At 38.2% G+C, this 27,053-nt stretch overlaps 1 protein-coding gene across 1 annotated transcript in view; it reads left to right on the forward strand.

Moving 5' to 3' along the window:
• Positions 1-27,053, forward strand: part of LOC139933832 (reelin-like) — an 88,574-nt gene that overhangs the window by 7,475 nt on the left and 54,046 nt on the right. The window contains exons 3-19 of the mRNA XM_071928051.1: positions 895-998; positions 2,272-2,344; positions 3,315-3,463; positions 9,894-9,990; positions 10,345-10,585; positions 11,288-11,445; positions 12,586-12,737; positions 14,292-14,407; positions 17,616-17,983; positions 18,747-18,856; positions 20,210-20,279; positions 21,222-21,455; positions 22,018-22,179; positions 23,015-23,251; positions 23,958-24,091; positions 24,829-25,006; positions 25,937-26,074. Coding sequence (XP_071784152.1) covers positions 895-998; positions 2,272-2,344; positions 3,315-3,463; positions 9,894-9,990; positions 10,345-10,585; positions 11,288-11,445; positions 12,586-12,737; positions 14,292-14,407; positions 17,616-17,983; positions 18,747-18,856; positions 20,210-20,279; positions 21,222-21,455; positions 22,018-22,179; positions 23,015-23,251; positions 23,958-24,091; positions 24,829-25,006; positions 25,937-26,074 — 2,721 coding nt within the window. The remainder of the gene's footprint in view (positions 1-894; positions 999-2,271; positions 2,345-3,314; positions 3,464-9,893; positions 9,991-10,344; positions 10,586-11,287; positions 11,446-12,585; positions 12,738-14,291; positions 14,408-17,615; positions 17,984-18,746; positions 18,857-20,209; positions 20,280-21,221; positions 21,456-22,017; positions 22,180-23,014; positions 23,252-23,957; positions 24,092-24,828; positions 25,007-25,936; positions 26,075-27,053) is intronic.

A 27,053-nucleotide genomic window follows, 5' to 3' on the forward strand; every position in this document is an offset into this window, starting at 1 on the left:
AATAATCTTAGATGCGCATCATCATCCGAATAATCTTAGATGCGCATAATCATCAGAATAATCTTAGATGCGCATCATCATCAGAATAATCTTAGATGCGCATAATCATCAGAATAATCTTAGATGCGCATCATCATCCGAATAATCTTAGATGCGCATAATCATCAGAATAATCTTAGATGCGCATCATCATCAGAATAATCTTAGATGCGCATAATCATCAGAATAATCTTAGATGCGCATAATCATCAGAATAATCTTAGATGCGCATAATCATCAGAATAATCTTAGATGCGCATAATCATCAGAATAATCTTAGATGCGCATAATCATCAGAATAATCTTAGATGCGCATCATCATCAGAATAATCTTAGATGCGCATCATCATCAGAATAATCTTAGATGCGCATCATCATCAGAATAATCTTAGATGCACATCATCTGGTCGAAGTCACTGTGTGTTATTCAGTAAAGTGCGCAGGCGTTAACATGTAAACCTATTGACCACCAAAATGGTGAGCGTGGCACAGTCGCCGCATGTGACGTGCGTGCAAGAAGTCAATAGAGAGTTAAATGCAATAAGCAGACAGGCCTTGATCTTCACTCTTGAAGGAAATGAGGAAAATGTAAAGTTTGTATTTGAACTTTGCAAAGGGCATCACAGTAAAACCACGGCAATTGCTGCCGGTGCTGTGGGTTATTATGTCAAGCCTGGGGAGATGTGTCGCGTCACCATCAGCCTATACAAATAGGTTTTCTCTTACTTTGCCAACCAGTAATGCTAGTGTGGACTGCGAGTACAATTTACATATTTCACAGTTTTACCTCATAACAACCTATTATTTGTGGGGTGTAATGAAATAACTTTTTAATTGATTCATTTTTGTTTGTAGGGTGAATGCGTTTCTGAACCAGCAGGTGGTATTGAAGGATGCCCTTTCCTTGCAGCTATGTGAAAGAGGGATGGCCACACCCCCTCCATTCAGGCCACAATTAGGTTTGTGTGAACATTACATTTTCTATAATTATATGGTTTGCAGTAACACCATGTGTGCCATGTAGATTTTGTTAGAGAACTAAAAACTGCCTTGCTTTATATTCTACTACCACAGTAGATTTTCAGAGTTCTGGAGACTTCCCAGTTCTAAAAAGAACTTACAAAAGAATTACAAGCCTTACCTTTTCCCAACATGACTCTTATATTTATTTATTTTAATCTTAAATCTTTAGACATACTTCACACTAGTTGGACAGGGGCTGTCAAGGTCAACTTCCCAGTTCTAAAAAGAACTTCAATTTTGTGTCAAATATCACGTCACTAGACTTTGCTGCTTATATAGAGTGTCTTTGTAAGGGATTGTCATAAACTGGTAAATAAATTTATGATAGCAACATTTTACTTGGTAAGAAGCACTGCAGCTGTACTATTATATCAACTGTTACAGCACCTACAGTAGTTGCTCTGGTGCCCTGTGCTTTTGCTGTGGTGCCCTTTGCAAAGCTCCAATACAAATTGACATTTTCCTCATAGAAGTACCCCTTGCTAGAGGGAAATTGCTGTGTCTCTTCATGTACAATATTCATGGCGGGTTTTTACAAAGGATTCCCTTTGAAGTAATTATAGTTTTGATAGTTTTTCACCCACAAATATTGAATCAAGGAAACGATTTATGCATGAATTGTTTCTTGTTATCTGAGAGCATAGTTTAAAATGCTGCCATGGGAATTCAGTTACAGGATTCCAATTCATTTATTCCAGAGCAATTCCTTGAGGATAACTGTTGTATGGAGTTGAACATTCTTATCTAATCATCCAGAAAGAAACAGGCATACCCAAGATGTTTTTCATACTTAAAGCGTCTTCAATATCTGTAGGTCAAAATGTCAAGAAACTGAGCCTAACCAGCTACGGCCTGGGATGAGAAAGTATCACTCGATTTGAGTCAATACTTTCCCACTTTTTCTGTCTTGAGAAAATAAACATGTTCCCAATTGTGACCATCCCGAAAACAAACAACCCAAAAGATTTATGCTGCTTTTTCTGGTTAGCTTGTCCAGATGAGGGTTTTTTTTCCTGTTAGGTTTTTTAGGGGAGCAGATTGGGGAACAATGCATTGCCAATCGAAACCACTATGATGGGAAAATTGCTAAGGAATGAAGCAAGATGATTGATGTTTTAGCTTTGAGGAGGTGCCCATGTCAGTTGGAGGCAGGAGTTGCGTTGCCTCCCTCCCTTGTACCCACGCTAATATTTTGCTTTATGTTGACAGCTTCTGTACACAGTGATGGGGTGATATTGAGGGATGATTTTGACTCCTCGGTGGCTCTGGACTACACTCTCTGGTGAGTCGCCAAAGATTGCCTGTTTCAATCTCTTTTTCCTTCCACAACTGTTCATGTTTTAATTTTAAAATTTTCAATAGAGCAACTGATATTTGAAGCTTTGCACGGTGTGGAAAACAGGTTACGGGTACAACCATGTGTAAATATCTTTTGGGAGGAGTGTTGGTTCTGTTAACAGCTGATTTGGTCTCGACGGGACCTCTACTACATGCTGCTGAAGATGAGCAGTGTTACACTGTTAAAAACATGGAGACCACACCGACTCTTTTCAGAGCCAACACTCCCCTCTCTCTCTCTCTAAAGAGATTTACACATGGTTGTACGTTCGAGTTTACTAGTTATAGTTATTTCTTGTAAAGACAGCATTTTATTGTGGCTCGACAAGATTGCTCAATAAATTGTTTCATTCTTAAACATCAAGCTAATCATCCACTGAATTGTTCATAGTGCTTTCATCATTTCAACATAATTCATGTGAATTACAATGAAACAAACCAGCCTGCATTCATATTTTTAGGAACGTGCATCATGGAAGAAAATTCAGCTTAGACTAAATTAGTACACCTATGGGTCTTAGCGCATGGCCCAGCACCGAGCATGTGTAGGGTAACATTTTAGGGAGAGGGGGGGGGGGGCACTTCAACTAGTCGTTTTAACTGTTGTTTTCATATGAATTTTATAAAACCAGGCTCTTGTCAGCACTTGTTATTTACTGTTTTGTAGTAGATGATCTGAGGTAGGTGTATGTAAAATCATATACATTTTGTGCATATAAATGTAAAAATGGTTTTTAAAAACTTATATTTATAAAATATATTTTAGCTTGTATTTATAAAATGTAACATTTCACTCTTGTAATTTGTAATCTGAAAAATCAAGATTTGAAATGGAGGTACCCGAGTATGAACATCCAGTGGGATGTATGCCTATTTGACTGTTGAAATTTAGCATTGAATGTTGATCGTTTCAGGTCGGAAATGCATGGCGGTAATATCAGCAACACATGCGGTACAGTTCTCCATGGTAACGCCATGGTTTTCTGCAACGCCCTCGGGAGACGAGAGTTAAGCACTGCCCATTTGAATCTGACATCCGCAACAGTTGTGCAGTTTGCCCTGAGTGAGTTACTTTGTGTTTTCTAAGACACAGTTTAACCTGAACTATTTTCACCAGAGTGGTATTTCTGTTTGACAGGTAAAGAAACTTAAAAGCGCTTGTTGATTGATGAAAAACATGTGCACTGGAATGCATTCTCAAATGAAAAGGCAAAACTGTTAAGGCCATGTCACACAGGCCAATTGTTATATTCATAGAGGCAACCACCTACACTGCATGCTGAAGGAGCCCTTCGATAGAACATGCAATGGTTTCCTAGTAATATTATAAGTTATATCACACAAGTGGGAGTGTAATACGGAAAACATAGCGCTTCTGTGTACCATATCCAATGAGGCCGGCAGTATTTCCATGATCGTGCGTGTGATAGCGTATTTATCTGCAAGCAAACTTAGCGCGTGGCATAGAACACACAAGATGCAGGTAGTGATATTGGTTTATATTACCATTCCATTCTGCAAATCTGATTGGTGGATGAGCGCGTACTTGAAGATAACTTTACTTAATATAAAATTCCAAACAAAATTGTATCAAGATGAAAGTGTGAATGTTTTCAGTCTGAAGATTGCCTGGAACTGGTTGCCTGTAAATTGCCTCTTGTGACGAGAGTCTTTGGAAGTGCCTAGGGGGTTTCTTACTGTGTCTTGTCAACAGCTGCTTGTCAATATCGGGGAAGAGTTGTGATAGAACCTGTCAGTTGGCAGTAGCAACAAAGAGGACAGCTGTGTCACCAAAATAGCACTTAAAGTTTGTAGATTTTGTTGTGTTTAAAAGTTTGTGGAAAAAGTATTTAAGATAGTCAGCACAGCAATGGAGACCTAATCTTGGTTCATGATGCTCCTGGTGTTCATAGTCCATGACATTTTTAAGAACACCTTCTTTTGACAATGACTTGTGGGACAGGAGCAGCTGGGGCTTCTTGATCGAAGACTATGGAGACTCCAGAGAGGGGTCCAAACTGTGTCTTTTGCACCCCCCCCCCCCCCCAATCACAAACACATGCAACCTTGCAACTCATTCCAAAACCAGGACTAGATTCTCTTCATTTCCTCCCACCCTTCAATCAACTCTGCCCCCTCCCAGAACTGGATCACTCCCTGCTGTAACAAAGATTCAATCACAACAAACTTACACCAAATAAAGGTCTGTTTTAGATTCTCATGGTTCTTAATTGCGAGGCAAACCTTCAACATTTCAATCAAGAAGTTTTGATGGAACGCTGGAAAGATCTTACTCAGCAGGGGCATCACCAAGGACAGTGGGTCATCTTCTTCATCAAGTTGTCACTTGTAATTCTTCAAAAGACTGGTCTATCCTTTTAGATGGGGCAGACAGGGGGAATATGTCTTTGTGTTTTGGATGCTACAATGTACAAGCATGGGATTTGGCCCACAGTTGGAGTATGCCATGTGAAAAGTATTACAATACAATACAATACAATAATCTTTATTAGATCCCAAAAAGGGTAACTCAAAAGAATTCAATATTTGTTTTAGGGCCTTCTGAGCATCATTTTCTGTTGCCAGTACTTGTTATTGTACCTATATTTTGGGGATTATATCAAGTTGTAAACCACATGAGAAACTGACTGGTAAATGTTTAATAGTTTGGGGTGTAACGCTCCGGTGCTCTGTTCTATCTAGCCCTATGTCAGCGGTGTCCCTATTTTGTCAATACCTTAGTTTGGGGGTACCCGTCAGAAGCCAAACAACCGTTAGTTGCCATGTAGCCAGGGATCACACCCAACTTTACAGTACAATGGGAAGCGGCAGCTATATAATTACCTTGATGAAACTTTTTTGAATAACCATAAGGGAAACTGGTTTGGTAAATTGTGTACTATTTGGGGCTCTGAACAAATCGACTAGAGGTGGATTTGAACCATTGACCTCCAGTTTAACGTTTATTTTTTTCAGGGGACAAATCTGCGATGGCTCAACAGCCATGGATATTGTTTTCATGATATTCTGATAGTCTGCCAAATGTCATGCTTATATCATCAAACTCAAAGGCACATGCCATAACCTACTGTATAGGCCTACCTGCCGCACTTTTAATTTGCACAATTACCTTTGCGCAAATCCCTAACTTTCTGGAGGCATGCTGCCAGAATCTTCTACAATTTCCCTATCAACCTTCCACCCCAACTTGAATGTAACAGTCTTAACATAATTACTTTCTTGTGGTGATTGTGCTTTAATTAAGAAAAACTGCTTATAATGTTAAGAGGTAGGCTAGATTTTACTAATCTTCAGTTCGTACTAGGGCCAGCCAGCCTGCTTGTGTCTTGTATAAGTTGTAAAGACACTACTCAATTCAAAACTCCTTTCCCAATAATCAAACCATTTGAGTATTCAAACTGTTTTGCCTACTTTTTTTGAAACTTTGTGCAAAGATTTTTTAGCCAGACTAGGCCTCCTAGAGTATACTAAACCCGATCTTTATCAAAGATCAGCACAGCTGTGTTGCCATTAAAAATGAACATCAAATCTCTAGTCACATTTTAACCTCTTAGGTTGTATAATAATTTTGTGTAGTAAGTATTTTTGAAAGGTCGAATTCGTCATGGAAAAGTACTTGTTGGGTACTTGTTGAATTACTGCACGCCCACCGTGCCATGACAAACATTAATTTCTACTTGTTGGATGCACCAGCTGGTAGAATCGTTGGCGTCAATTTGTGCCAATTGAGGCGCATTGACACAGATACGCCTTGGATACCAGTATTAATGATGTGGAAAACACATGGCATCAAAATTGTTTGTTTAGAGGAAATAATGTGATGAGAGACATTTGCTGTCTAGTCAAAGGTGACCATTACATGTGTGTGCCCCATGACCCCCACCACCACCCTCTAGACCGCCCCCCCCCCCTCCTCTTCAAAAGTTGATAACTGCTTTCCTTGCCCTGACAAGATGCAGCCTCCCTTATAAAAATACAAAAAACATCTTTAAACATATTTGCCAGTCAGGGTAACCAACTAGGCCTATTGAACTTCCCCTTTGATAAGCAAAGGCTAAATGTAAAACTTGCACATGGAGGAATTTTTTAAAATACAATGATCTCAAAAGCATGACAATGTTAGCAATTTGGAAAGAGTTCAAGATGCTCTCGTTTTTTTTTTTTTAAGGTTTTTTTCTTCATTTTTTTGGTAAAGTTTGTAAGTTTTTCCCTGATTATTATGAATGATTTTAGAGATGCATGGATTGAAAGCAGTATAAACACTTAATATCCTGTGCAATGCTTTGTTGATATTTAAATAGATAAAGTAGTTGGGAATAGCGGAAGTATTGACACCTCAGGGTTCATGCATAATTCAAAGTGCACTCTGTGCTTTAAAGACGCTACTAAGTGTCTTTAATTTACAATGTTCCTGTCATTCTAATTGTACTCAAGAGAATGGTTCTAGAAGTCAACACATGTTGGGCTTACACATTTTATATACTGTATTTAACGCAGTGTTTTTATTAACTTTTTAAGGAAATCTGTGATACAATTTGATGCTTGGAAGTTGGAACAAGTTTTAAAACATAAAAATAGAATTGGTAAAATCAAGCTGAATATTTCAACTCCCAAAGTACATTATTGTCACTAAAAAACATATATATTTGCTCTACTGGGTAATTGCAATCTTTAAAGACCTCGAAAAGTTGTTATTGGATTGGGTGGAGAACAAGCCATAAATCTTAACTTCAAAAAGTATAGACCTTATGCACATGACGTCATTTCAGTACGGCGCCCTCGCCTTGAGGTCAAAAGGAGGTTGTTCATTGGCCAATCTATGTGCGTTTCGATTGTTTCGTCACCGTTTGACCTCAAAGATGGCGGCTGGATGACGTCAATGGATAAGGTCTATTATTGCTCTATAAAATATGAGACTACTAATGCAGTCCAGTGTTCATGATTCCTTGATAGGAGTTGCAAGAGGTCCAATGCTTAACCTTGAAAAGTCTGCTTAGAGGATTGATTTGGGTGTAATTGAATAAGCCATTTAGTTACAGGTCATTTGACATCAATTAACACCAGAGGGCATTCTTGATGATTGAGCCATGGAGCCCAGGATTGCTACACATTGATGGAATATACTGTAATTCCATAGTCAGTCGGGATTAGTGTCTGTTGGTTTTAGCATAGCTTGTATTTTATGTCCTTGGTTCACCCATAGAGCAAGGACCAAATCTCCTGTATTTTATGTCCTTGGTTCACCAAATCTCACAAATTCCTATTTGGTGTTCTTCTTTTCCATTTTTGTATCCCTCGGGTGTGGATTAAGAGGTTTCTTGTAAGTGTCAGTAAAGCTGAACCCATCCGTCATTTCAAACAATTAAATTCAATCAGTTTAATGAATAAAGAAACCACATTCCATTAGCACTAATCCATATTCAAGTGCATATGAAGGACATTTTGGTGATGGTAATTGGTTTGGTGTTTTGTGGCCAGTATCTGTAGGCCTTAAAACCTTTGCCAAAAACATATATATGAGGGATGAGAATGACCAAGGTTGAAATAGCAATACCAAGTGACGAATGCCCATCGTGTGGACTGTGCATACGCATTACGGCATTGTCATTGTTACACTGCCATCTTATGAGTAGAATGATGAATGAACAATGAAAAGCACACACCTACGTAAGAGCAGTGCACAGGATGGGCCAATGAGCCACTTTTCAATTTAATTCAAATCATATTCATTGATATAAAATATACCTAGATCGGCCGCGCATACATATGTGGGTTCTACACGGGGGCAGCCATTAGCCTACCTCGAACGTTCATCTCCCCTTTTAGCGCTTCCATAATGGTTTAAGACCTATCTCCTATGTTCATTTTCTGTGCGTTACCACCAGCAGATGACTTTTTAGCCCGTCCATGAAGAACCAGGAATTTTGTGAATGGCTTAAGGTGTGTATGTACGCTCGCCCACAAAGAGCAGCGCTTTTACACGCAAAATGGTAGACACGATGCTTCTTCTGCGTCGGGCCGTCTTGTCAGTCGATGCTGGCAGAGGTAGTAGCTCTAACAGCAGGGCACGCCTGTATGCTTGTAGTTCCTCTTGGCTCTGGGCCCATGCATCATGTACCCGCTCAGCAGCCGTTGGACCAGGGCCAAACTTCATAGAGCTGCCAACCAAATTTCCTTGTGATTTTCAGGATAAGCAAACATCAGCTGAACAAATGGAAATTTGGTTGGTAATCCTGTTTTTATCAAGGGAGAAACTTCATGCTAAGCAAATTTCGTGCTAAGCAGCTCTATTTGGCCTAGATGGCGCCATGCAGATCAGTCTTGGGCCAGGTGTTCCCAATCTGCCCGCTGCTCTGATGTTATGTTTCACCACATCTTTGCAGTTGAGCAGAGGACATCCACAGGTGCAAAATGATGAGCATGTACCAAGAGTGCTAAATCCACACAATGATGTCTAAACTTTAAGTAGGGCGAGCAACTATAATTTAATCTTCAAAAGTTAGTAGCAGTAGAACGGCACAATGCCAAGTGCGCCCTCAATCTTGTGATTGGTCTTTTCCTTGAGTGATTAAGAACGCACAGTATTTTCAATTTGTAGTTCTCCTTAATTTGTGCTTCCAAATGAGTGAGACTCTGCTTGGGTTTCTTAATCATTTTATTGAAGGAACATTTTTTTAACTCATTGAATTGAAGCAAGTGGTTCTTGTCTTGCTTGTAAAGTGTGTTGTATTATGTTGTAGTGCAAAGTTACTTTGTGATCTTAAACCTTTATGTTATAATTCTAACTGCCCAGCTGATGCTGTGCTGTGTATTATAATCTTATCTTGGAATCTTGAACATCTGACGTCACACTTCGAGGCTTGTGAATGGTGCCAGAGATCTGGGCCCAATTTCATAGAGCTGCCAAGCACACATATTTGCTTAGCATGAAATTTTCGCCTTGATAAAAACAGGATTACCAACCAAATTTCCATGTGATTTTTAGGATAAGCAAACAACAGCTGAATACCAGTAACAAGCAATATGCAACAAAAGAAAATTTGGTTGGTAATCCTGTTTTTATCAAGGAAGAAATTTCATGCTGAGCAAACTGTTGTGCTTAACAGCTCTATGAAATTGGGCCCTGCTGTTGAGTCCACCTTGCTTCATTTTACATGGCCTTCATCTATGGCCCTGGAGATTCTGAGTTTAATCCCAAGTACTTGTGTATATACATGTACATAAACAAATACCTGTCATTATCCTTGCTCCCCTGCCCATAAGGACAGATTCTAGGATCAGGTTGTCTCAGTGGTTTCTTTCCCTGCCTTTCTTATAGTCTGTTTGTAAACACGTCTAGTTTTGTTTTTGCAAAGTGATCTTTATTATCTTTCTGGTCGCAGTACGAACTCTTTCTCTATGCTGTGACCCTCCATGCTGTGACATACACCCTGAGAATCATTGACCATACTTGACTTTATATGTCTCTGCAGGTTCTGGTAGTTGCAAGCCTGGCATTGGTGATTACAGTCTGTCTGTATCATATGCCATCAATGACCGAGTAGACTGGCATCTGATTGAGAAGATACGGTAAGTCAAACTTTGTACTCTCAATTTACGCCAACAAAACTTTGATAGATGATGCTGTTTAAATACTTTTTTTTTTTTTTAGTCTCCATCTGTACTCCATGTTTATATGTGGGTCGATGTGGCTGGCTGTTGAAGGCTCCCTTGCATATGTGTGGTTGACTGTGTTATAACCACGTCCTTCAGGACCATTTTCATATTACATTTCCATTGGAAACTCCTAAAGTGTATGAGAAACTTTTGAAGGAGCACCAAGGCCAAGACTAGGGGCAGCAGAGGCCATGACCACTTCAAGAAATTCCAGGCCTAGGATGATTATAAAATTACAATTATATTATTTTTGTATTTTGTGCCCAGAGTCCCAACTGATGGCCACACTACCATTCACATTATGCATCTCCCTTTTGAGGCTCGTCAGCCAGGTGTTTGTCTTCGTCTTCATCAAGACCTTGCTATGGATGTACACAGTTTCTATGGATGTTGGGCATTAGATAACGTCTTAATAACAAGCTCAGCCAACACACCCCGCTTCTTGCAAGAGGATTTTGATCCAATACGCATGGACAACTGGCTGTTCTTTCCTGGTGGTAATATCAAGGTAGGTCTATGCTGCAAGTATGTTGGGCATGCGCGCTGGTTGTAAGGTCATAATATAACGATGACAGCTATGATGTGATAGCTAGAACTCTTATGTGCAGTAACTCTGCTTGAGTGCATGAATCCATACAACCACGTGCCTGTTGTGACCGCTGACAGTCCCTATTATTTATATTTCGACATCCCTGTGCTTTGGCACCCCTGATGTATTTTCCTAATTTTAATCCTATCTCTCACCCCAATTCTAATATTGTGAGGGTTTATTGGAATAAACTATTGTTTAATTTCACATTTTGCGTAATATACTTATTCTTATAGATTTCTGGAAATAAAACCAATTAGCTCAGAAGCCTGAGGAAACCTGTAAAGAAGGATGCTTGCTATGTGAGCCAGAAACCATTATCTATCAATCCCAGTACACTGGACCCATGGTGCCTGTCAAAATTTGATATTTGACTAATGTTTTTTTTCTGTTTTTATTTTTGTTACTTTGTTTTTTATTATTTATAGTATTTAAACTGTTATTAGTATAACTTAATAGTGATATGTATTTGATTCCATGTCAAATTTACTTTTTAGTGCAAAGTTACAACTTCTGACTTCTTATTTTTTGTTTCTGTAATGCTGCCGAACGAGCCAGTGAGTCATAAATTATATTAAAGCATACTGACCAAAATGAGACACTAATTGTTTTTCCTTTCAGTCTGCCTGTCGTTCAGAGAGTAATGCTCTATTCTTCCATGGCAGTAAGAGTGACCGTGATGTCAATCAGTTTGCAACCACGCAGGAATTAAATCTCTACATCCCAGCATCTGACATCATCCTTGAAGAACACATTGATGGGGACAGGCTACCACTAAAGTAAGCTTCAAGAAAAACTCAAATTTAAATAGCTGTTTGTACAGATTCAAGAAAGTTCTAGGCTTTCATTAAAGGCACTGGACACTATTGGTTATTACTCACGATAGTTGTTAGCATAGAAACTTACCTGGTAACGAGCAATGGAGATCTGTTGATGGTATTAATACATTGTGAGAAATGGCTCCATCTAAAGTAACTTTGTTTTTGAGAAAGAGGAGGTTTCTCACTTAAATAGTTAAAAAAAATCAGCTGAAGCCTTTTATTATTAATCTGAAAGCACACAAAGTAATGCAACAAGGTTTTTTTTTCTTCCATTATTCTCTTGCAAATGTGATGACCAATTGAGCTCAAATTTTCACAGGTTTTTTATTTTATGCATATGTTGTATACACCAAGTGGGCAGACTGGTCTTTGACAATTACCAAACATGTCCACTGCCTTTAAAGACATTGCAAGAAAAAGCCACCTATTGTAAGCAGCCAGGTACTGGCCAAATTTGGCCTATGTTTTTCGGCAACCTTAACAATGTTTTTGGAATCAAAAACAGTTTTCAGAGGCCGTGAGAGTACAATTATAATCAAAATGTTATTTGGCTGCTTGTTTTATTCAAATCTGTGTATCATTGTTTTTTATTTAAAAACTATAAGTTAATTATTGGCACCTGGCGAGATTCCATCAGTATAAAACGATGTTCTTATAAAGCGTTTGAATACATCCCAAGGGCATCTCAAAGATATAATTTGTTTTCTGAGATAAACAAGATATACAAAGCTATGTTTGAAAAATAATAATGATAACAAAAATGCCACCTCACTAGCCATTTATTTGGGCTTTTGTGCGATTGTGTGAGACTAGCCACAATTCAGCTTGCTAACTTAACCCATGTTGAATTTCATAGTCGTGATTGAAATCTAGTGTGATTGAAACATTTTCCACCTCAACCTTAAACGTAAGCTTTTAGCTTAGCAATATTATATCATTTCCATAAGTTGGTCAATGAAATGCAAATATTTTTAACGAAATCTTGTTTTATTTCAGCTTACTTCAATTTCCGTTTCGCCGTTCCTTGGGGTATTTCAGGCCGCTACCAGTTTAAAGTTTTAGAAACTATCAGTTCAAAATGATGTTTTTTGGTTACAGTTGGAATATCTCTGGTGGTTATTTAAGTGAGATGTGTGGCGTAGTGCACTCTGGGGTCTCACTGGTGTTCAGTGGTGAGGAGTACCGGTCTGTCTGCACACCGTATATAGATGCAACCAACGCAGGCAATATGAGGTTCTACTTTACACTAGGTATGGATTCATCAAATTGTAACTCGACCCATTTTCATAGAGCTGCTTAAGCTCAAACCGTATGTAAGCACAACAAAATCTTGCTAACCAAAATTGGGTTAGCAGCCAAATTACTATGTCAATGTGTACTATCTCTAACTGGTAACTTGCGTATTTGTGCTTAGCAGAACATAATTAAGCAATATTTTCTGCTGAGGCAGCTCTTTGTGGGCCCAAATTGCCAAATTAAGGATACAAGGCGCTGAAGAAAGAAGGAAAACAAGACAGAACAAAGATTCTGTCGACCAGCTAAGACTGGGGAAACACTGGTCCTCTCTCTCTGCACTTTCCTATAGTAAAAAGGGTTATCAGTAACCAGTGATATGCCACTCGCATCACTGGTTACCAATAGCTCTTTATAAATACAGTTATTATTATTATCAGAAAAATGGCGAAACAACAATTAATGTAGAAATTAACATCGATATTCAGCAGCAGTTAATAATCATTCTCAGTATTAGTTTTTGGGTTTTACTTTGTCTTCATTTTAAATAATGCAGCTACTGCCACTTTTCTCGCCATAATGATAATGATGATGATCAAAATGATGATCAATTAATACTGATAAACTGAGCAAATATCATATCTGTAAACTCGCTCCCAAAACATAGTCAAACTGGCCAGGTTTGAAAAGATGTTTAAAGAAGGTTTTTATTCTTCCAATATTTACTTGGGCTACACTGTGCTTAGTTGTTTGAAAAAGTTTACAGAAAATGTCATCAAAAACACACAAACCCTCTGTTTTGTAGTGATCGTAATTATTTCCTTATTCTTGATTTCATATTTGGCATGTCAACAAAACCTAATAAAGGCAGTGGACACTATTGGTAATTACTCAAAATAGTTATTAGCATAAAACCTTACCTGGTAACGAGTAATGGGGAGAGGTTGATAGTTTAAAACATTGTAAGAAACGGCTCCCTCTGAAGTAATATAGTTTTTGAGAAAGAAGTACTTTTCTATGAATTGATTGCGAGACCTCAGAATTGGATTTTGAGGTCTCGAAATCAAGCATCTGAAAGCACCCAACTTCGTGTGACCAGGGTGTTTTTTCTTTCATTATTATCACGCAATTTTGACGACCAATAGAGCTAAAAATTTTCAGAGGTTTGTTATTTTATGCATATGTTGAGATACACCACTGAGTGAGAAGTCTGATCTTTCACAATTACCAATAGTGTCCAGTGATCTTAATAATATTAAGAAGAATTTACAAGAAACAGAACAATAAGCAAATAAATAAAGGCACTTATAGTGGGAAAGACGGGGTCCTTAGCAATCAACCATTGAACAGGAAAGTTTTTAGGTGTTTCTTGAAAGGCGGCTCAGCAGAATGAAATTGATGAGGAGTGGTATTGTGAACACATTTGTATACAAAGGTGAGGATCTTGAAAACAATTCATGGACGGACCGGGAGCCAGTGGAGTTGATGGCGGAGTGGTGTTAGAATAGTTGAGTCTTGTCCTTACAATGGCAAAATGCTTTAATTCTTGAGCGATGTATTCTTGTTCCCAGGAGGAGGGTCTTGTGATCCAGCTGACTCTATTGATGTCCAAGTAGAGGTCATTGCTGATGTAGCTGGTATGCAAGCTCCTATTCTACTCAACACCCTGGCCTATAACTCGTACCGAGTAAGTCACACTATTTTATTAAAAAACAACTACAGCTCTTCTACATTTTATAACGGCAAGAAATTACTCAAATTCAAAAGTTGTTGTAAGTGTGAAATTCAAAACTCATGTCAGTTCTGACTAAATTTCCTGTCAATATTTTATTATTACGCTTTTATTGTTGTGCAACCCAAAATGCTTGCCGCTTTAAGCCCCTTCCAGCTGATGTGTGTTTGGTTGACCATACATACATATGTATGAAGCCATGTGTATGGTTGTAGATTCATATATACCTCATGTATAGAATCCTCTAATCTGATTGGTTAAAAATGGAGTCATGTAAATAGCTTTGCCCCATCTTTCTATCAAGATAGCGTCATAGTGACTATGCCCGGGGCATAGTCAATTGACTATGCCTGCCCTGATAATAACGCAACTATGATATGTATAATGTACGACAAGCATCCTGTGTCATGGCGCGACCTTTTTTCGCAGACGACCTTTCACCGTATTCAGTGTTGTTGATTAGAAGAATCTTTATTCGGTATATAAAAGGAATATTGACTGCTTCGCTTCGGGCATAGTCATGGTTTTGTCATCACCGAGGGCCTATAATTTTAACTGTGCCCCTCATAGCAGTCAATATTTCCATGATATATCTTTGGTTGACCGTACATATGTTTGAAGCATTAATTTTCATATTGACTTCAATGCCAAATTTACTACTTGTTTCAGCTTAAACAAATTCCTACTAAGCAAAAATGAGCAGGACACCTGTCACAAATGATTGTTTCTGACACGTTGAGATCATTCTGTAAAAAACAATACAATTAAAAGCCTTACTAAGTCCTAAAACCGGAATCCTTTTGCTGCTTTTTCACTTAAACTGTACACGTTTTATTTTACATTCAAAATTATTCACAGGCATTTATATCAAAATAAAACTAAGTAAATTATAAGTTATACAATGTTCGTTGTTTGAAGTCAAGTAGCATGCTTTTTATGAAGTCACAGTTTTCTGAGTACCCCTTTCTTTTTTTACTGAAGTGTACCCCTTTCTTTTTTTACTGAAGTGTAACTTTCACATTCAATTTTACCATACAAATTCTTTTAAAATTCGGTCCAGGTGGACATGCATTACCAAAACATTTTATCTTCTAGCAATTAAAAGTCAATTAAGTGGCTGTCTTTCAGCTATAAATTACTAACAGTATTATTAGTTTTGTTGTATCTTCCACCTTAGTTAAAATTAACAAATCAGTTGATGAAAGAAATTAAAACAAAATGATACTGGTTCTTGGCTGCACTGCGGCTTGGTTGGGGATACTCGGTCTCTCTATAGTCTCTTCTAATACTCTAGCTTTCCGACATTTCCCCCGTCTTCTATCTCTTCACTGTGGACTCTGTACCCTGGCTTCAGTAGTCCGTCTACAGTCCTTCAACGTCACTCATCAAAATGTCAATATCTTCAGTTAAACTTCAATCCTCACTCAAGGCCATCTAGTAATAAAAACAGTGAACCAAAACTATCGAAACATGGGAATACATAACTTTCATTTCATAGATCTGCAACACCAAAAACTATCATTTAGTTCCAACTCGGTGAAGAGAATTAAATAACTAACCGCAAACTTTAAAAGCAGCATAACTAACCGCAAACTTTAAAAGCAGCAATTTCCAGTCTCAAGAATTGCAAGGTTATTGAAAAACAAAACTCTCCTACAATCATGTAAATACTTTCACTTTAAAACACTAAAGAAAGATTGGTCTACTAGTACTATGAAATAAAATCCCAATGAGTTTAGTTGGCAAACTTCTACTTCTTGATTTTACAATGTTCAGTTTTGAGTTAACAGGAATTACAACTTACAGTGGGTTGTGCTGTTTGAGACTGCTTGCTCTCATACATATGTTGGCTGGCTGGCGGCAATGTCGAGTTAAAGTGTTAAATGAATTGCCTCATAGGCTGAGTCCACTGAGCTTTGGCTTTGACATAACAATTGTATGCCAACTAATGCACAAATCTGCCTCAGGAACATGCACTAGTTGGTGGCTAGAGCAGAACCTCACACACCCTCTCGCTCTCAGGTTTTGATGTCAACTGACTTCACACAGCATTTGCACAAAGGTTCTTTCTCACTCACTTTCTTTGTATTCAGCCGCACCCTAACTAATCATTCCTGTTATTCTTCTACTATTCTATCTACCACTAAACTGAAAATAAAGGGACACTTACAATCAAGGTTTTGTAGCCGATTGTTTGGGCTACCCTTTCAGGCTTTAAGCCTAGTGAAACCCTACTTAAAGGTTGAAAGAAACATTCCACCATATAAACAAAGTAACTAATGGTACAACAACAAGCACTGTGTGTGTGCAACAAAGGCTGGTTCCAACAAAAGGAACATACCATGGGGTTAACAGTGCATGCCAAAAACCACAGCCTGAGTACCTGGTGATCTAAACTAGTTTGAGTTATGCTAATAAGACTGTTCCATTATGTTTGTAAAAGGGTAAGTTATAATAAGGACTGATTCATTTTATCTACAGGTAAGTAGCAAAATAAAAGCACAATTTACACTACATTGGGACAGTAACTACCTGAGGTACGTTGACTCCCCGAAGCTTCAGAACAAAAACTTAAATTATCAATCAGTTTAAAAAAGTAATGACGAGTTGTTAAAATTTGTTAACAAACTTAAGTCAATATCTGAGGTTAATCAATGGAACAATAAAATGGTCTGATATGTGAGTAAAATGGCCCGTTAAAAAAACTTTGGATGAAAATCATTTCAAGATTTTTGCAAAATGTACCGGTTCAATTTTTTTCCAAAAAATTATCTCAGGTAAATCAACAGGAGTTTATTGTTTTGGACGACAGACTGTTCTGTGGCGGTAAAAACAACACATCGAGATACTTTGGGGACGGTCTCCCCTCAATTTTTACGACAGTACCTGAGATGATTCTGCGTTGTGCTTAAAACAGATGTTAGGCGGTACTGATAATTAATATTCATACATGCGCATTCGGCATACCAAACTCTCCTGGTCATGTGATCAACTCCAAATTCAACATCCTGAAAAATTGAAATGGGTTGTCCGTCAAACGGACACTGGATAGGACGGTAATGGTGTAATTTTTCACCGTCACAGAACCATCCATCATCCAAAACCAAACTCCCTATTATTTAAAGGGACAAAACATTGACTGTTTGATTATTGCACTTTACAGAAGCCCCAGGCAGTGTCTGTCAGCATACCAGCCACTGCCAGATCCCAAGCAACAAGATTCTGTCTCCAGCAGAGGGTCCACCATGGCCTGAATCGTAACGTCTGGGCCGTGGATGAGATCCTGATATTACCATGGCAACCACAAACTATTATACATCACTTACAATTTGATATCAACATGGGATGTGGCTCTGGGGATGAGAGTAGTGAGTTGATCGATAGCGGAGAAGGGAACACCGTGTTTGTGGAGTTTTCAACTGATAGAGGGCGGTCTTGGTCCCTGGTTAGAGGGCAATGCCTACCAGGGTCCTGCCAAGGATCTGTGATAGCAGAGAGCTCTCTGTATAGTCATCAGGACTTACACAATGGGTAAGCTAAGCAACTGCTATTCTAAGACCACAAATAATAACTGTTTGAAATTTTTTGTTCTTGTATAATGATTTAAAGGCAGTGGACACTATTGGCAATTACTCAAAATAATTATTAGCATTAAACCTTAATTGGTAACGAGCAACAGAGAGCCGTTGATGGTGTAAAACACGAGAAACGGCTCTCTCTGAAGTAACGTAGTTTTCGAGGGAAGCGTGATTTTCCACGAATTTGATTTCAAGACCTCAGAATTAGAATTTGAGGTCTCGAAATTAAGCATCTGAAAGCACACAACTTCAAGTGACATGGGTGTTTTTTCTTTCATTATTATATTGCAACTTCGACAACCAACTGAGCTCAAATTTTCACAGGTTCGCTATTTTATGCATATCTTCAGGAACACCAAGTGAGAAGACTGGTCCTTGACAATTACCAGTAGTGTCCACTGTCTTTAATAGCATGAAATGTTTTACTTGAAAAGCTCAAAGAGCTGACAATTGGATTCATAAATTGTCTTAACCACTCTAGTTTATTTTAATGATTTCTGTTTTACTTCAGAAGTTATGTAAGCATGGCTACTGAATCATGTTGTCTTCTGAGTGAATCCAAGTTGCATGTAGATTTGTTTTTCTAAGATAAGAAAGTTATAGGCTTTATTATTATTAAACTCCAGCTATTATATCTATGAAGCAATTTTTGGCAGTTTTCAGTTCATGTAACAACTTGTAAAATAAGGATTTTGAAAATTTGTGACCTGTTGTAGATGGACTCGTGTGATCCTGCCAATGCCCTCAGCAGCCTTGACTCCAATCACAAGATTCCGATGGAGACAGTCTGAACCTGCTCCTCATACTAGATGGGGAATTGATAATGGTAAGTACGTACTAGATTATTACACAAACTGAAAGCTGACAAGTTCATATCAGTACCCATCCTCTGTAGAATTATTTCCAGCAAGAATTCTGAGAAAGACCCTCCAGATCTAAGGCTGCGGATGTAGCCCGACTCGAGGAGTTAATGGCACAAAGGAAATAATTATGATATTTTTTTTGCATGCTGCGATAAGATGAAATAATAATAACAATAATCAGTTTTGATATAGCGCTTTATCACAGCCCAAAAGGACGTATCAAAGCGCTTCTGACATTACCCCTGTTCACTGGGTCATATATTTCATTCCTTAAACCATCTCAGCTCCCTTGGGAGTATACAGTCAGTGATGCGAGGTACTGTGCTCCAAGCTAATCATTCACATAAACCATCTCCTCTCACAGTTACCAATTTTGCCCCTGGGTGGAGAGAAGCAATTATGGTTAAGGGTCTTGCTCAAGGACACAAGAGTCACGACTTGGATTCAAACAGGCATCCCGATGATTTAACCACCATAACTTGAGTCATTTGAAAATCCTGGAAATCAGTGTTATTTATATGCTGCATTAAGCCTATCCTCAAACTATGCTTAAAAATTGTGCTAAGCAGGAATAAGCAGGATTTATTCAAATTGCTACAATAAGGCTTTCCTCAGCTATGCTTTAAAAATGTCTGCTAAGCAGTATTATGAGTAGGATCCCAAGATAAGAATTGAACATATTTTTGGGGCTGGTAACCATTATTCTGGTAAGCATAACTGTGTTGTGCTTAGCTACTTTTTTTTGCTTAAGCCCTGGTCAAGATGATTTTATTGTCCTGTTGGTGGGTGGTCCATTATGTGGGTTGAGATGGATGCTTGTTTAAGACTTGCTAAATTACACCAGATCTATCTCCTTGGAAGGCCCTTCCAGTAAGCCAAACATTTCCACTTGAATGCATTCCTAATTGATAAGATAACCAAGGCAGAAACCACACAAGGTGTGACTTAACACAATAGTCGATTGTGTCAACACAATAGTCGATTGTGTCTTAACTACCTGGTCAAGATGCCTGACCAAGCATTGTTTAACGTCTTCACATCCCATGTTTTGATTCTCAGACAACAATATGGTTGTTATCTACTGCTTCACTTGAGGGAGTCGTACTTCTAAATGTGGATATCACTTTAAGATTGAGTTAACTTACTGTGCATCTTGCTTATTACTTGGGAATTTTACCCACATCAAGATTTTGTATCAAGTGTTTGTAACATCAACGAATAAGACTCAACTTTGGTTTTATACAGATACACTTAAACCAATTATGCAGTAAACATGATGATGTCATTGGTGTATCTGATGATTTTGTTTTCCTTAGTGTACGTTGGTGATGCATGTAGCTCTCATATGTGTAGCGGTCATGGCAGATGTACTCAGGATGGTTGTAGGTGAGTTCATTCATGTCAAGTCTTGTTTTACCTGTGTTCTTCTTACTTGTAAATGGAAATATCAAACTTCTTAAAATTGCAAAAATGCTTGTTCTTGGATTTGGTGAAAAAATATATGATGGTGTTTTTCTTTGGGGGTGTTGCTCATGATCAAATATCAGGGCAGCAAGACTATGAAACTATGAAAGTCTGTTATTAAATGTGAAGATTGAAGAGTAATCTTTATTAATTTGTAAAGTAACATTTAGTAAGAGATAAACGGGTCAAATGCACAAACCATTGGTAAGATTATGCACAAACCATTGGTAAGATTATGCACAAACCATTGGTAAGATTATACACAAACCATTGGTAAGATTAGAAAAACTGATGTTTGTGAAGAATGGGGTTAGTTTAACTTTTGGGTAATGTTTCATAAACTTTCAAAACCAGGATTTTAATGTAGAGTTATGCCAGAAAAATGTTCATAGTGAAATATGACCGGCTATATTTTTTAAAGGGCAAGGGCACCAAAGTATTTTCTCCTTGGTAAAGAGCATCCTATGAGGAAACTGTTACTTCTACTACTGGAGCATTTCAAGGGCACCAGGGCAGTGACCATGGGGGCATGAAGGCATATTGCATCCATTGCATCCGTCAAGCAGGCCTGATATGAAATCATGATTGACAATACTGCCGACTGTGCACTTCATTTTATTAATAATAATAAACCACTCCTTTATAGCGCATATCACTGTGAGGTCCCTATGCGCTATAAAGAGAAATCAACATTTGTACAAACCAGAGATGTTTTCATCCAGGTTTGGATTTGTTCTGATGTTTCATCAGCCTGTCTAAGAACCTCTGGAAGACTGTTCCATACTGAACTGCTGCATATTGGAAAGAGCGGTAACCATATGACTTCAATATTATTCCATATCTACCCATGTTTACTTGTTTTAGTTGTGACTCATCTTTCACTGGTGAAGACTGCAGCTTGCCAGAGTCACCTCTCCCTTCTAATCTAACCGAGGAGTTTGAGGATTTCAACGTGGACATAGATTTCAAGTTCTCTTCAGTCCGTGGCGGTGACATTGGTTATGAGTGTGGGGTTCTCGCTACTGGTAAAGCATTAGTATTCAACCAGGCCAATAAGAGAGAGCTTATAACGCAGGAGTTAGACACAACACAAAGCAGGTATGCCGTTACAAGCTTCCCAGTCCCAGTCTATCTCACACATAAACTCTTGTCATTTGATTGGTGGAACTCGTATCACCTACTCGTCTTGTTTGCCATGTCGTTTGTGGATAAAGTATTGGGCAGGATTTTCATTTTTGATGCTTAACTTTGTCATTTTGCCTAAACTAATCGATCCCTTTATCTAAATAAGGCAAGCAAGGTCTACATGAGTTTGTTCCAGTAACTGGATCGCCTTATCGGTGGATATGTGTGATATTTAAGACTTCATTATTAATGCAACCGGGCAATCTCGGTGGTTTCGGGCAAGCTATCGGGCAATCTCATTGCTCTAGTTTGTAATACATCTGCTCTAAATTGTGCTCTAGACGTCTGCCCTTGGCAAGGGTCAGGGGTTCGAAGCCCACCGAATTGGTGGATGTGCGTGATATCTAAGACTTCATTATTAATGCAACCGGGTAATCTCATTGGTGTAAGGGCCAAGACCAAGAAATATTATTTATCCCTGATGTAAAGTTAACATCTATTCATAATTATTATTATGATTATTATTTATTGACAGGTACCTTCAGTTCACTGTCCGTATTGGCAGTCACTCCAGTGTTGGAACCTGTCCCTCATCTGATGACCAATCAGAAGGCTTGTTACTGTTGTACACATGCAACAATGGAATTGAGTGGCAGCTGCTGAAACACATGGAGTATGATGGCTACAAAACACCACGGTAAGCATAGAGAGAGAGACAGGTGTATTGAGTATGATGGCTACAAAACACCACGGTAATAATTACAATGTTTATACACTGTAGCATAGAGAGAGAGACAGGTGTATTGAGTATGATGGCTACAAAACACCACGGTAATAATTACAATGTTTATACACTGTAGCATAGAGAGAGAGACAGGTGTAGTGAGTATGATGGCTACAAAACACCACGGTAATAATTACAATGTTTATACACTGTAGCATAGAGAGAGAGACAGGTGTAGTGAGTATGATGGCTACAAAACACCACGGTAATAATTACAATCTTGATACACTGTATCATAGAGAGAGAAAGATTTTATTTATTAAGAGCTTTGTTGTGGTAAGAATCTTGTGTGGTAAGAAGTACAGCAGCTTTGGATGGCATATAATGAATTTTGAGAAACATTTCACTTTGTTATACGGTTATGGTAAAATTTATCCCCCAAAAATTGAATATAAGAAGCGTTATCGGTTATGCTTTTAAGATTATCTGTATTCCTATTAGGGGTTATTCTTACTACGTGGACATTATTTGCTCTGGAGTTTCGGCGATATCAAAAAACACCACCTTTAGAATTGAAGTTTCATGGGTTAGTTTTACAGTGTATACCTACATGTATATAGGATTGAAACATTTGAAGGATTCCAAAAACCAAATGTAAACAAATTCTCTAAAGGATGTACACATGGGTGGTAAGATTGAAAAACATTAATTACTGTGACAGATAGGCAGATATTTTTTGGAATTCTGTCTTAAGGTTTACTTTTACTCTCATTTTCATAATTTTGATTTTGACGCTTTTTCCAAATAGGGGGGAGGTGATACATCTTCCAGAGTCGGCCAAATGTAATGCCTGTCGTTTGCGTTGGTGGCAGGCATCCCATTCAGGCTTTGGTCGTGACGTCTGGGCTCTGGATAGTATCTCACTGACGTCCATCCTGTATAACACGATCAATCTGGACATGAGTAATGACCGAATGGTCCGAGAAGGTCTTAGCTTCCATCTTGGGGAGGTACAGGATTTCTGCAAGGCAAACTCAGCTCTTGTGTGAGTACATACTGTGTGATTGTATACAGATAATTCATAATTAGGGTTACAATGGTGTCAATATTAAATGAGTGGAATATTTTGTCTCTCCTTGTATGTGGCATTTGATTAATCATTGTTTATCCAGCGTTAACAAATTGCTAAACAAAACAAAAGCAATTACACTCAAGTACCGTCACTGATACTTCACAGAGGCAATGAAGGCGATTGCCTCATGCTCCCTGGCCATTGCCTTTGAAATCAAGGACTAGAAACTTCAGACTTTTATCTGATATCAGACTTTTTAAGTTAGTATGGTGAAGAGAATCAGCTGTTATTTTTTCCAACTACTTTTGTCGTTCTGAGGACACTGTTCTAAAGGCTAAATCCTAGGGAGTTACTCAAAGGTTGATTATGCCTATAGCTATTTCAATACCTTTCTATAATTTCGATCCTAGTTTCATACTTTCTTGTCAGCAATAACTCTCACCCCTGGAAATGCTCTAGTAGAAATTTGCAATTTCCTCATATGGGCCCCTTTACCAAGGAGAAATTGCCTTGGTTCTCTTGCCCTTTCTATAAAACAAAGCATACAGGGGTTGCAAAAGGCAGGCATGATATTCTTCCCACTTACATGTAAGTCTGTTATCCGATTTATTTATGCCCTTAGAAAAATCTGTAAAATTTGATGTTAAATTGCTTGTTTTGTTTTTCTTCTTTTGTGAAGGTTTTCTGGCCCCAGTGAGCCGGGTGGTATTCGGTATGCGGAGACCCAGAGTTTACAGATAGGTGTCTCTTATATACTACAGTTTGATCTGGTGATGGGATGTGGACAAAGCTATGGCCAACCTCATAGAGATGGTACGTGATCTGTTTATTGTACACCCATGTTATTATTACTTTGTGTTTCAATAGGGGGCTTCAAGCTGAAATTCAATTTTTGCATGCGCTCATTTTCCAAAGATGGAGTCCTCACGAAAGTGGGGGAACAAGTACGAGTCTCTGACATCATGTTGGAATAGAGTAAAAAATGAAACAAAACACGAAGACAAAGTCCACCTAAAAATAAAATAGAAATTGTGCGCAAAAGAAAAAAGTAAAAAAAAAAAAGGTCCAACTCCCCCCTGTCACCACGCTTTTTTTTATACATATGGGTCTTTCTTTTTCGTTGGTTATTACTTTGTTTTGATATTTGAGTTGCATTTCAAGTGGACAATATTGGTAATTACTTTAACTAACGGTTAGCATACAAACTTACTTAGTAACGAGTATATGGAGATCTGTCGATGGTATAAAAACAGCTCCCTCTGAAGTAACATAGATTTTGAGAAAGAAGTAATTGTCCATGAATGTGATTTCAAGACCTCAATTTAGATTTTGAGGTCTCGATATCAAGCATCTGAAAGCACACAACCTCGTGTGACAAGGGTGTTTTTTCTTTTTGTTTTAACTCGCAACTTCGACGACCAATTGAGCTCAAGGTTTTAGAGGTTTGTTATTTTGTGCATATATTGAGATACACCACTGAGTGAGAAGACTGGTCTTTGACATTTACCAAAGGTGTCCAGTGTTTTAACGATATTTATATATCCTTTCAGATAAGAAGGTGTATCTTGAGTATTCCAGTGACCATGGTTTGACCTGGCAGCTTGTGATTAACGAATGCCTACCAGGTCAAAGCGCTTGTCAAGATGACTACCATAGTGCCAGTATTTATGATGACACTCAATATGGTGAATGGACTCTTGTTACTGTGCTACTTCCACAAGCAACAAGGTATGTGTCAAAGTTATCGATAGCATCTTTATAACTCAATCATAGTTGCAGTACTTACATATAAATCACTGTCTAATCACGCTCTAACTTATCTTTGTAATCTTCTCCATACCCACCAGTCCTTGTATAATTTAAGATCATCTTCAGCTGTTGTATTGAATGCCCCACAATCACGTACCAATGAGGATCTAAAGCTTTTGCTGCAACTGGGCCTAAATGCTGGAATCGGCTTCCTCAATCTGTTCGTTGAACCAATTCCCTGAGTTCCTTCAATCCCAATTAAAAACTGACCTCTATGTAGTTTTATACTTTTTTTGTTTGGTTGCTTTGTATTACTTTTGTAAAGCGCTATAGAAGTAAGGTTATTATTATTCTAGAGGGTGTTGGAGGCATGGTTTGGACTAGCTAGTCATAACTTTTCTGGAGCTTGTATCCCCTGTCGTCTTTGTCAAGAGTATCCTCACCCTGTGTCCGATCCATAATGGCCTTCTTGAGCCATGTAGTTGTTTTGTCAAGTTCTGTATCAGTGTCCATGGCATTGTCTAGTTTTATGGTGTGGCCGCAAGACGCTCTCCTGTTTTATGGTATGGTTGATGACCACAACGTGGTCGGTAATTATCAACTTATGTTGTTTGGATGAGCAAGTAGCTAGTGTTGCCCTTAAAGACTTTTAATGTAATGTTAATGTCCATGAATCTTCTTGTGTTGCTACTTTTAAGAAAAAAATCAAAACTTATCTCTTTCCTAAATAGTAGATTAATGATTTGTTTCTTGCAAGTTTTAATTTATCCTTTTCTTTGTTCTGCGCTTTGATCATGTTTTGGAAAAGCACAATGTAAGTACCTTTTATTGTTTGTTATTTTAATACATCATGCCTAGTACTCCTCCAAACAATCACCGTTGTCATGGAGCTTTTTAATCTTGTTTCAGAACGTCATCCACAAGATTCAGATGGCGACAGTCAGTCTTCAGTCAGGATGACTCTTGGGCTATTGATAATATATACATAGGTAGAGAATGTCCCAAGCTTTGCCTTGGACATGGACACTGTGTGGATGGCATCTGCAGGTAGGGTTTAATCATTTCTAAGAGGGACCGGGCCCATCCAATTTACCATTACCATTACCATTACTAGAGCTGCTTGAGCACAAAAAGTAGCTAAGCATAATAAAATTAAGGTAACCAGCCTAACTACCATGTCGCATGTACAATTTGTGACTGGTATCCTGTTCATTTCTGCTTAGCAGACAATTGTTTTTTGCTTAAGGTAAATTTTTTGTAGGTAAATTGGTGCGCTTAACTGTTCAGTACACGTTTTTAAACGTGTCTTAGCAGAGTGGTCAAACGCACCGGTTCAAGCTCTAGGCTCAACTTGATAGAGCTGTTTGGATATCATTGTATCCAAAAAGTAGCTTAGCACATGCAATTTATGCTTACCAGAATATGGTTACAGACAAAACATCTCTCCACATGTATCATCTATGTCTGGTATCCTGCTCATTTAAGGTTAGCCTGAACATCTGAGGTGACACTTTGAGGCTCGTGAATAATGCTAGAGACCGGCCTCCAGCCGGCGTGTACATTCACCTTTGCCTTACATTCATTTCACATAGAGATACACAGTCAAATTCTATGGCGGACGTGATAGGAGTGTACTGTTTGGGCATCTATGGAAAGCTCATGTCATTGCACGTTTATCCAATGATATCATTATATCCAATGGAATCACTGGATCTGAATAGCAGGTACCTGTCTTTACCATTGAGGATAAAGACAGGGGCCCAGTCTAATTTAAGCTTAGCAACAAATTATTAAGCACTAATATTTTTTTTAAGCAGCTCTATGAAATTAGGCATTAGGCCCTGATATTTTTGATCAGCTTATGAATTACGATTTCATAATTTCAAAGAGTTTCAAATAAATTTATTTATATAAATGGTTTTTATTTAAAAATGTCATCGCACATACCCCTGAATTGCGACATAATTCACAATCGTTAAAAATATTACAATAATTGTTAAAGGACATTTATCTTAGCATAACTCTC

This window comes from Asterias amurensis, chromosome 2, assembly GCF_032118995.1.
Source record: "Asterias amurensis chromosome 2, ASM3211899v1".
Classification (NCBI taxonomy): domain Eukaryota; kingdom Metazoa; phylum Echinodermata; class Asteroidea; order Forcipulatida; family Asteriidae; genus Asterias; species Asterias amurensis.